General features: G+C 43.4%; 1 protein-coding gene across 1 annotated transcript in view; it reads left to right on the top strand.

Moving 5' to 3' along the window:
• LOC310777627 (radixin) overlaps nt 1-12,658 on the top strand; it is a 53,397-nt gene that overhangs the window by 17,704 nt on the left and 23,035 nt on the right. Inside the window, exon 2 of the mRNA XM_083637999.1 lies at nt 4,288-4,371. Coding sequence (XP_083494125.1) covers nt 4,288-4,371 — 84 coding nt within the window. The remainder of the gene's footprint in view (nt 1-4,287; nt 4,372-12,658) is intronic.

Raw genomic sequence — 12,658 nt, 5'->3', positions numbered from 1 at the left:
CACGGTGTGAGATAGAAAGGAGCTGCCTTATAGGTTATGTGAGTATGGTGTCTGTATTGCCTTTGTCTATGTGACATGCATTTATAACTAATAACTCATACCAATAACTACTGTGTGTAATTATAGCTTAGTGATCATGAAAGGCCAGTGGAACTTTAATTTTCTCGCGATATATTGCTGTATCGATTTTATTGCACAGCCCTAATATATATATATACGGTATATATATATATATATATATATATATACGGTTACGGTTCAAAATACAATGCTTCAGCATGCGCTGGGACGCGTCATCAGTGATGTTACCTGGGGTCGTAAGGTGTTTCGGGTCTATCGAACATCATACACCCTCGCCCAGTAGACCCAGCCGAGGCCGATTAAGACCCCGACCCTCGTCCCAGAAGCAGCCGCTCACGGATCAGCCTTCCTACTCTGTCTGCAGCGTTGCCCGCGGAAGGGTTGATCACGCCCAATCCGCTGCAATAGAGCTAGTGCTACACCGTAGCATTGAAAGACCCTTCGGTGCATGGAGGGCTAAGGCTCTGTGGGTTTCTCCCGGCCGCGCTCCTCCTTCGTCTCACCAGACCCTCCAAAAGGCAATCCTACTATGCCGTACCATCATGGCGTACCATGGACAGAGAGGATGCCTCAAGGAGGCCTGTGCGCTGCACGTCATTCGCCTGCGGTGAGCACCTAGCTCTAGCCTGAAGGACCCCAGGCCGCGCCGATCTTTATACAGCTTTTCAGGAGGCTAATCCATAGCGTTTGTGGATTTCTCCCTCACGAGAGAGCCAGGCTGGGGTGCTAACCCATCCCGTACCGGGTGCCGTCTCTCCGGCCGTATATATATATATACGTATATATATATATGTGTGTGTGTGTGTGTGTGTGTGTGTGTGTGTGTGTGTGTGTGTGTGTGTGTGTGTGTGTGTGTGTGTGTGTGTGTGTGTGTGCGTGCGTGTGGCTCTGTGTGGCTCTGTGTGAGTGAGTGAGCAGAATTGCCTCAACACAAGTTCAGCACCATGGAGAGCTCACACTTTAATTATTCATACTTTGTCACTTTTGCTGTTGACTGTAACTCTCTCCCTCTCCCTCTCTCTCTCCTCCTGTGTCTATCAGTGTGGTGTTTTTCTGTCCAGCTGTTATCCAGCTGAGCAGACTGATAGAGAGAGGCAGAGAGAGAGAGAAGTAGAGAGAGAGGCAGAGAGAGAGAGGCAGAGAGAGAGAGAAGTAGAGAGAGAGGCAGGGAGAGAGAGGCAGGGAGAGAGAGGCAGGGAGAGAGAGGCAGGGAGAGAGAGGCAGAGAGAGAGAGGCAGGGAGAGAGGCAGAGAGAGAGAGGCAGGGAGAGAGAGGCAGAGAGAGAGAAGTAGATAGAGAGGCAGAGAGAGAGAGAAGACCTAAGAGTGACCTAAGAGACAGGGCAAAAAGAGCATTCTATGCAATCAAAAGAAACATTAAAATAGACATTCCCATTAAAACCTGGCTAAAGATTCTGAAATCAGTCATAGAACCCATTGCTCTATATGGCAGCGAAGTTTGGGGATCGCTGAGCAAATACCAACATTTTACAAATTGGGACAAACATCCAATCGAAACACTTAATTTGGACTTTTGTAAAAGTATACTACACCTCCATAGGAAAACCAAAAATAATCCCTGTCGAGCAGAATTAGGCCAATACCCCCTCCAAATAAAAATTGAAAAAAGAGCTATCAAATTCTATAATCACCTAAAAATAAGCGACCCCCAAACTTTCCACCACAAAGCCCTAAAACACCACGAGATGAACCAAAACAAGAGTCCCCTCTGCCAACTAGTCCTGAGACTCAGGACACCCCACAGACAATCTGGCCCAACCAAATTATAACAAGACAAAAAGACAAATACATCACCCATTGGAAAAAGACCACAAAAACCCAAAGTAAAATGGAGTGTTATTTGGCCCTAAACAGACAGTACACGGTGGCAGAATATCTGACCACCGTGACTGATGACAAATTGAGAAAGACATTGACTAGGTACAGAGTCAGTGGACACAGCCTGGCCCTAGAGACCGGTCGCCACAGACAGACCTGGCTACCCAGGGAGAACAGGCTATGTTCACGGTGCACACAGAACACAGTAGAGACAGAGACACACTTTCTACTACACTGTGACAAATATGCAGAAATTAGAGCATCATTCTTCCCCAAAATTATACACAAATACCAAGAATTCGAAACACAATCAGAAAGAGACAAGCTTAAATACCTATTAGGAGGAAAACCAAACTGCTGCATATTGGCAGCTAAATATCTGGCCTCCTGCCACAACCTCAGAGACATCCAGTGAATCCAGTGTCCACACCAGCTAATTTTATTTTTATTTTTTATTTTATTTTTATTTTATTTCATCTTTATTCCTATTCTTATTTTATTTATTTTATTTTTATTTTCTATTTGACGATTACTGTTTGCTTACCTGTTGAACAACTGTAAAATTTAAGTCAGAATGTCCCATTTTTTGGGAAGTTTATATGTACATATATCTTTTATTGTAAATTTTGACTGTTTGTACATTATACATCTTCGACTGTACATTCATTTATTATTATAATTTCCTTATTGTTGTACTGTTAATATGTGTATTTGCTTTGGCAATATAAGCACTGTCTTTTCATGCCAATAAAGCTATTTGAAATTGAAATTGAAAATTGAGAAGTAGAGAGAGAGGCAGAGAGAGAGAGGCAGGGAGAGAGAAGCAGAGAGGCAGAGAGAGAGAGAGGGGCAGATAAGAGATGAGCTGTGATGACGTGACACATGCATGTTCAATGGGTTCAACACATGTGTCTGGATCATCGTCACACGTCTGCTCAGCTGTGTGTGTTTGTGTGTGTTCTCTCACACATGTCTGCTCAGCTGTGTGTGTGTGTGTGTGTGTGTGTTTGTGTGTGTTCTCTCGCTCAAAGCCTTGTGATAGAGCATTATACATCTCCTGTTTTACATTTTGAAGGGTTTTTTCACAGCAGCAATTTTGTGTCTAAAAGGCAGGGTAAAAACAGGGGCGACCAAAACATTAATAAGGGTTTACAAATTCCAATCCCTTTAGGTGTTCCAGTGCTGGGGCCCTCATTAATGTTTTGCTTGCACCTGTGTTTACCCTGCCTTTTAGACACAAAATGGCTGCTGTGAAAAGGGCCCATTGTGCTGATGTTGTGATCCAGAGCGACTGACAGTGAGGTCAGCAGTAGAGTCATCTTCAGTTTACCAGCATTAACATAACATGCATCATCATTACAAGCAGCCACTGGTGACGAGCTCAAAGGTCAGAGCCCTATTGACCTGATAATACTGAAATCATTTTTGTATGTATTTAGTACTGGATAGATGACTTAATGAGTACTGAATCTTCTTATTACTCTTTTATTTCTCTGTTTCTATGTTCTAATGTCTTTATTTTGTTTTCACTGAAATTTACTGTAATGTATTTTATTACCTCCGCCAACCGGCCGGGAGGTTATGTTGTCTGTCTGTTTGTTTATGTGTCTGTTTGTTTATGTGTCTGTATGTTTATGTGTCTGTATGTTTATGTGTCTGTTCATTTGTCTGCAGGATATCTCAAACAGTTGAATGGATTTGCACAAAACTTGGTAGAAAAGCAGGTTACGGGCCAACTTAGAACTGACTGTCCCATTGCCCACTGGCCAAAAGGGGAGTGTAAATGGGCATGTTCAATCACAAAAAGGGACCAACTTTTCAAACGGATTCACGTAACCCAACAAAACTCTGTAGAACGGTTTCTACAGTGTCCTCTTGATTATCTTTTTTGTCCATTCACTGGCAGCACAGGAATGTACTTGTCATGCTCAAGTTGAAATTGAAACTGAAAATACTGATGCGAGAGAGAGAGAGAGAGAGAGAGAGAGAGAGAGAGGGGGGGGGATAAAGGGACTTTTAACTACAAAATAAGAGCAACAGGTAGAAGAGGAAGATGGAGGATTTGAGGCTATTGTAAAGTTTTTTTAAATCTTTAGTGTCATCTCATAGTCCCAAGTCCCCCCCCCCCCCCCCCATGGTCCTGGAATTACTGGGATATAATGCAATTAATTTTTATTTTATTTTATTTAATTTGTGTATTTTCAGTCCAACTGCAGTGAAAAGCAGACACCTGAGAAACACCAGTTTCAGCTCATGGAAACGTTGTGGAGAAGTCATGGACTTGTTGAGCTTTGTGATAGGATGGATGGAGTGATTAGCAGATTGATTAGCGTTGTGTTGACTGATTAGTGTTTTTGGTGTTTTGCAGGTCAATGTGCGCGTCACCACCATGGACGCTGAGCTGGAGTTCGCCATCCAGCCCAACACCACAGGGAAACAGCTCTTTGACCAGGTAACACGCACACACACGCATGGACACACATACACACGCGCGCGCACACACACCGCATGCACACACGCACAAGCACACACACAAATCCCTGGCATTTCAAAGTGAACTCTGTGACCTATTCTAATGAACAGAGATACTGGAAGTGTGTGTGTGTGTGTGTGTGTGTGTGTGTGTGTGTGTGTGCACCAGTGCGTGCTTGGTTCGTTTGGGTTGGTACTGGTTTTGCAGAGACACGACAGACAGAGCAGTCTTTGTCCAAACTGAAAGCTCAGAGACACAGAGAGAGAGAGAGGAAGATGCGGTGTGGGGTGTGCGTGGGTGTGTCTGTGTGTGCGTGTGTGTGTGTGTGTGTGTGTGTGTGTGTGTGTGTGTGTGTGCGCGGGTGTGTGTTTGTGTGTGTGTGTGCGTGTGCCTGTTTGTCTGCATGTATGTGTGTGTGTGTGTGTGTGTGTGTGTGTGTGTGTGTGTGTGTGTGTGTGTGTGTGTGTGTGTGTGTGGTGTGTGTGTGTGTCTGGGAAGAGAAAGGGCAGCTTTCAGCCTTGTTCCAGGCTGAAGGAGCTGTGGTGAGGCAGAGAGATGAAGACAGACATTGTTCTTTATGCTGGTCTGTTATGTTGGTTGTTGTTCTGTCGTCATCTGTGTTTGTTTTGCAGGGTCAGATTAGATTAGATGAAACTTTAAAGCTGTAAATATGATTTTGATCTAGAAATTCACCTGTGTTAGAGGTGTGAAAGCTTCGATATGAATGCATAATCTTCCCTGTGATTTTGTTTTCATTTACACTGGTGAAGATGCTTTGTTAGTAAAGTAAAATCGACCACATAGAAAGCTCCGGGTAGTGCAGTGGTAGATTCCGTGCCTACTGTACCAACACAAGGGTCACAGCCAGGTTCAAGCCCCCATGTTACCTCTGGCTTGGTCGGACGTCCATACAGGCACAATTGGTCGTGTCTGTGGGTGGGAAGCCGGTAGGGTATTTGTCCTGGTCGCTGCACTAGTGAAAGAAAGAAAGAAAGAAAGAAAGAAAGAAAGAAAGAAAGAAAGAAAGAAAGAAAGAAAGAAAGAAAGAAAGAAAAACGTCCTAAATTGTGTGGTGATTAATTAATACCTTGTAATTATTCCCTTATTAAAAACAGAGCTGTATGCTGGAGTAACTCTTTCTTTTCTTCAATAAACTCATAAATATAGGCTGGAATAAATAGAGAAAATACACCTGTCTTATCAGGCTGAAAGTGGAATAAATAGAGAAAATACACCTGCCTTATCAGGCTGAAAGTGGAATGAATAGAGAAAATACACCTGTCTTATCAGACTGAAAGTGGAATAAATAGAGAAAATACACCTGTCTTATCAGACTGAAAGTGGAATGAATAGAGAAAATACACCTGTCTTATCAGGCTGAAAGTGGAATAAATAGAGAAAATACACCTGCCTTATCAGGCTGAAAGTGGAATGAATAGAGAAAATACACCTGTCTTATCAGGCTGAAAGTGGAATGAATAGAGAAAATACACCTGTCTTATCAGGCTGAAAGTGGAATGAATAGAGAAAATACACCTGTCTTATCAGACTGAAAGTGGAATAAATAGAGAAAATACACCTGTCTTATCAGACTGAAAGTGGAATGAATAGAGAAAATACACCTGTCTTATCAGACTGAAAGTGGAATGAATAGAGAAAATACACCTGTCTTATCAGACTGAAAGTGGAATGAATAGAGAAAATACACCTGTCTTATCAGACTGAAAGTGGAATGAATAGAGAAAATACACCTGTCTTATCAGGCTGAAAGTGGAATAAATAGAGAAAATACACCTGTCTTACCAGGCTGAAAGTGGAATGAATAGAGAAAATACACCTGTCTTATCAGGCTGAAAGTGGAATAAATAGAGAAAATACACCTGTCTTATCAGGCTGAAAGTGGAATCAATAGAGAAAATACACCTGTCTTATCAGACTGAAAGTGGAATGAATAGAGAAAATACACCTGTCTTATCAGACTGAAAGTGGAATGAATAGAGAAAATACACCTGTCTTATCAGGCTGAAAGTGGAATGAATAGAGAAAATACACCTGTCTTACCAGGCTGAAAGTGGAATAAATAGAGAAAATACACCTGTCTTATCAGGCTGAAAGTGGAATGAATAGAGAAAATACACCTGTCTTATCAGGCTGAAAGTGGAATCAATAGAGAAAATACACCTGTCTTATCAGACTGAAAGTGGAATCAATAGAGAAAATACACCTGTCTTATCAGACTGAAAGTGGAATCAATAGAGAAAATACACCTGTCTTATCAGACTGAAAGTGGAATCAATAGAGAAAATACACCTGTCTTATCAGGCTGAAAGTGGAATGAATAGAGAAAATACACCTGTCTTACCAGGCTGAAAGTGGAATAAATAGAGAAAATACACCTGTCTTATCAGACTGAAAGTGGAATGAATAGAGAAAATACACCTGTCTTATCAGGCTGAAAGTGGAATGAATAGAGAAAATACACCTGTCTTATCAGGCTGAAAGTGGAATCAATAGAGAAAATACACCTGTCTTATCAGACTGAAAGTGGAATGAATAGAGAAAATACACCTGTCTTATCAGGCTGAAAGTGGAATCAATAGAGAAAATACACCTGTCTTATCAGGCTGAAAGTGGAATAAATAGAGAAAATACACCTGTCTTATCAGGCTGAAAGTGGAATAAATAGAGAAAATACACCTGTCTTATCAGGCTGAAAGTGGAATGAATAGAGAAAATACACCTGTCTTACCAGGCTGAAAGTGGAATGAATAGAGAAAATACACCTGTCTTACCAGGCTGAAAGTGGAATGAATAGAGAAAATACACCTGTCTTATCAGGCTGAAAGTGGAATAAATAGAGAAAATACACCTATCTTACCAGGCTGAAAGTGGAATGAATAGAGAAAATACACCTGTCTTACCAGGCTGAAAGTGGAATGAATAGAGAAAATACACCTGTCTTACCAGGCTGAAAGTGGAATAAATAGAGAAAATACACCTGTCTTATCAGACTGAAAGTGGAATGAATAGAGAAAATACACCTGTCTTATCAGACTGAAAGTGGAATCAATAGAGAAAAGACACCTGTCTTATCAGGCTGAAAGTGGAACAAATAGAGAAAATACACCTGTCTTATCAGGCTGAAAGTGGAATAAATAGAGAAAATATCAACTTATTTGCCCAAATTAAACTCTGATGTCAGCATGGTTGCTGGTGAGAAATATTCGGCAACAGAAAGTGAAGAATTCCACCTCAAAACACTTCAGCTCTGTTAAAAACAGCTGTTGGGGATGCATCTTCCACTTCCATTCTTGGCTCCATTTAGGTTTATTTTCTTCGTTCATTGGAGGCTGTCACCTTCAGATGTTTCCAGCAGCTCCAGCCACCGTTTCAGGATGTAAAACACCAGCGGTAACATTAGGTTTTGGTGTCAGTCCCTCACAATGAAAGAGCGAGTGCTTCTTTCTAGAGCCGCCATTTTGCACCATGTGACTTTCAACAATCACACAGGGAGAAATCCATCGTCGAAGAGGAGAATGAGAGACCAGTTTCTCTTCCACAGGAGCAGGAGAGAGACCAGTTTCTCTTCCACGGGAGCAGGAGAGAGACCAGTTTCTCTTCCACAGGAGCAGGAGAGAGACCAGTTTCTCTCCCACAGGAGCAGGAGAGAGACAAGGTTCTCTCCCGCACGGCACGAGCAGGAGAGAGATCAGTTTCTCTCCTACAGGAGGAGAGAGACCAGTGTGTGTGTGACTGAGTAGTATTAGACCTTATTATGCGGAGTCAACTGCTGCTTTCCCATCACAGCTCATCAAGACACACACACACACACTCGTCACCCTACACCGAGGCCATGTGCTGACCCCATCCTGACGTCAGGTCTGGCAGAAGATTCTTTGACCGCTCGGTGTCTTTCTACCTCTCTCTCTCTCACGCGCGGTGTCTCTCTCTCATTCTCGTAGGTATGAAGAGAATGCAAAAAATATATCAATTTCAGCAGAGTGTGTAAAATAACAGAAGATACAAGGGAAGGGCAGAATGAAGAATATGCACAATATGAGCACATTCCCTTGCTTTCAGTGGCTGTATAAACTTGACCTTTTTCACAGCAGCCATTTTGTGTCTAAAAGGCAGGGTAAACACAGGTGCACCCAAAACATTAATGAGGGTTTCCAACTTCCAATCCATTTAGGTATTCCCGTGCTGGGGCCCTCATTAATCTTTTGGTTGCGCCTGTGTTTACCCTGCCTTTTTTAAGCAGGAAAAGTGAAAAAAAAACGATTTATGTTGTCCTTAATAAAATAAAGTTTGCACATCTGAACAATTCAGTTGAGAAAAAGCATATAAATATATGAGGCACCTGCACACCATCTACTTGCAAATCTCAATCTTTATTATGATCATTTTCAAAGCAGCTGATGTCTAATTTTCAGTTTTTATCGATGTGCTTTGTGCTCTTATGTTTTTCATTAGAGGTCTTATTGAGAAGCACTTTGCTAGTTTGAAAAGGTGTTATATACTTAAATGCTAAATGCTAAGTTGTGCTGACTGTGTTGTGTTTGCTCTGCAGCCGTCTCTCCTCCTCAGTCCCTTGTTGGAGAGTTAGAGCCAGGCAGGGCTGATTCTACTCCAGAGAGAGAGAGAATATAATTAGCTGCTCTACCTTCGGTTTATTAATAGCCTTGGCACGTACACGACACACACAAACACACACGCACGTGCACGCACACATGCACACACACACACACACACACACACACACATATATGCACGGATACACTCACGGATACACTTACACCCTCTGCTCACCTTCTCGCTCCCTCTCTCTGTCCTCTCATACACACACTCTCTCCATCCTCCTTTCTCTTTCTGTAGTGCGCACACACTCTCTCTCTCTCTCTCGCTCTCTCTCCTCTCTCCCTATCCTATCACACACACACACACACACACACACACACACACACACACACAGAAGCTGACTCACAAGATCTGAATGTGTTTGGCTTGCTGTGACCATGCTTTGTCATAGCAACCAGCTGTCAGACCAAGTGATGTCCGCCTGCTGCTGTGTGTGTGTGTGTGTGTGTGTGTGTGTGTGTGTGTGTGTGTGTGTCTGTCTGTGTGTGTGTGTGTGTGTGTGTGTGTGTGTGTGTGTGTGTGTGTGTGTGTGTGTGTGTGTGTGTGTGTGTGTGTGTGTGCCTCTGCACGTGGCATGAATGTGTGTGCAATAATGGGATGTGCATGGGTGCTTCAGTGTGTGTGTGTGTGTGTATGTTTGTGCAAAAGAGAGTGAGAGATAGGGAGTTGTATGAGTGTGTCTGAGTGTACACTAGGGATGTGAATATGGAAATGAAATATAGTGTATATCACAATACAAAATGTGACAGTCCATCATGTCAGGAACGCAAATGGTGATATCAGCTCCATGTTATTCTGCTGTAATAGACCCTTTTCACGGGGGCATTTTGTGTCGAAAAGGCAGAATAAACATATGTGAAAGCAAAACACTAATGAGGGTTTCCAAATTCCAATCATGGAAGTTTGAAACCCTCATTAGTGTTTTGCTTGCACCTGTGTTTACCCTGCCGTTTCGACACAAAATGGCCTCCGTGAGAAGGGTCTATAGTCACTGATGAGACGTTTGACCATCACAGTTTCACATTTTCTGTTTGATCACACTGGTATATGAATCCCCGCTCAGCAACCATGGTAATGGTTATACCGTCGAACTAGCCGGGCTCGTTAAGCCGACTAGCCAGGCTTAACAAGCCGAACTACCCAGTCTTATGAAGCCAAATGAGCCAGGCTTATCAAGCCTAATGACCCAGGCTTATGAAGCCAAACGAGCCAGGCTTATGAAGCCGAACGATCCAGGCTTATCAAGCTGAACGATCCAGGCTTATAAAGCCGAACGAGCCAGGCTTGCAATACCAAGCCAAACGAGCCCAGCTTCTCAAGCCTAACTGGCCAGGCTTATAAAGCCGAATGAGCCAGGCTTATCAAGCTGAACGAGCCAGGCTTATGAAGCCTAACTGGCCAGGCTTATCAAGCTGAGCGATCCAGGCTTATAAAGCCGAATGAGCCAGGCTTATCAAGCTGAACGAGCCAGGCTTATAAAGTCGAACGATCCAGGCTTATCAAGCTGAACGAGCCAGGCTTATGAAGCCGAACGAGCCAGGCTTATAAAGCCGAACGAGCCAGGCTTATCAAGCCGAACGAGCCAGGCTTATCAAGCCGAATGAGCCAGGCTTATGAAGCTGAACGAATCAGGCTTATGAAGCCGAACGAATCAGGCTTATCAAGCCGAACAAGCCAGGCTTGAAGCCTGAGCCTGACTGAGCAGGGTTTCAAATAAGTCACCATGATGATGGAACGGAACTCTCACTTAAATGAGCCAGACTTATGGAAACAAGCCAGGCTTTTCCTTTAGCTGGCTTGATGGCATAAGTATTGAGCATGTCGCTAGTTCAGGCAGGCTCAAACCTAGCCCACAGCTGATTAGGAGCTGATCTCAAACCCAGCCCACATCAGCTGACGGCTCAGCTGATGCATTCAATTGGCTCAACTCAAACAGGGCAACCTATTTAAATCTGCTTGTCTGCCTAACATTGTTGCTTCTTCTGCAAGCTGTTTGCAACTCAGCTCCTCCTTTCATGGTGTATCTGACTTAAACAATGTAATTCTGTTATCATTGTTGCTTGCTCTGTTCTGTACCTGGGGGTCTTTTGCTGCTCTCTTTGTCTAAAGGCTTTCCATGTTGCTCATGGAGGGGCCGAGGAGCTCCCAGAATCTGCTGCTGCTGCTCTCCATGCCTGAGGCTTTCCATGTATGCTCATGCAAGGGCAGGGAACCTCCAGAACAGAGCCATACCGCCACATTGTGCAAATATATCAATAAAAGCTTTGACTAAAGTGGTGCTGACTGAATTACAATGAGACAGTCTTCCTGGTAGCATTTTTCCCCAATGTGCACATACATGTAGTGTGATGAATGAAAACATTGACTTCCTCACTCCTCTCTTAACTGCAGTGTGTCTGGCTTACTCAGAGGAAGTCACAGGTCCAGTGAATGGCGTGTTCTGTGATCAGATCACACCAATATCACGCAACAGGCTTCCTCCATTTGATCCTGAAAGCTCTTTTATTTCAAAATGCTTCAGATGAATGAAGAGAAGGCTTCATTGATACAGAGCCTTCTGAACTAAATACCAGTTAGCGCACACACACACACACACACATGCACGCGCGCACACACACACACACACACACACACACACACACACACACATCCATAGAGACACTGCATGAAATAGGCCACGCCCATCACGGGGGAAATCGCTCTGTTCGCTCTCATAGACCAGCATCATTTTCCTTGAATTAAACATAGCTAAAAGCTGTTGTGTGGTGGGCTGCGCAGACAACAAATGTAAAAAATCGCCAGTTAAAGTTTTTTTGTACTCCTGAGCAAAACAAGGAAGCCATTGAGAATTGGCAAGAAGAAAAATGTGGATCTAGCTGTCAAGGAAGTAAGTTGGAGTGTTCATCTTCCGTATATACGATCTTTTTGTGCAACACACAACCATGCACGCGACATAGGAGAATGCCAGGATTGGAGGTGGGGTTTCCGTTTTCCCCCGTCTTGGGCGTGGTTTCTGAATGAGGATGCGTTACGCAGTGTCTCTATGTGTGTTGATGAAAGGCCTCATGGATTTAGCAAAGCATTTTAATCAAATTAACACAAACGGAAGCCTGGTTGTGAACACGCACGCTAGGATTATGCAATATGATATATGCTAACCAATGCAAAACTCAAACAACAACAGAAGAAAAGCTCCGCCCACACTGTTTGATTGACAGGTGGTCTGTGGGAAGAGCAGTGCAGAAGCAGTGAGGCTGAGGGACAAAGATGGGGGCTACAAAACACAAGAGGATCTGCAGCACAACTTGTCTCCCCATCATCTGTCTCCCCTCCCCTCTCTGTCTCTCTTTCTCTGTCTCTGTGTCTCTCTGTCTCTGTCTCTGTCTCTCTCTCTCTGTCTCTGTGTCTCTCTGTATCTCTCTGTCTCTCTCTTTCTCTCTCGCTCTCTCTCTCTGTTCTGTCTCTTTCCAATCTTAAGACTAATATGACTCTGTCATATATGACTCTGTCATAGACGGCCGATATGTCGGGGTTTCCGCCCCTTCCGTCATTAGCCTTTTTCACTTCCCACCCAATTCACCCATTTTGTGTCTAAAATGCAGGAAGTAACACAGGTGCAAGTGAAACA

This window comes from Poromitra crassiceps (genome assembly GCF_964638095.1).
Source record: "Poromitra crassiceps genome assembly, chromosome: 6".
Classification (NCBI taxonomy): Eukaryota; Metazoa; Chordata; class Actinopteri; order Beryciformes; family Melamphaidae; genus Poromitra; species Poromitra crassiceps.
This window is presented reverse-complemented; position numbering and strand designations above follow the sequence as displayed.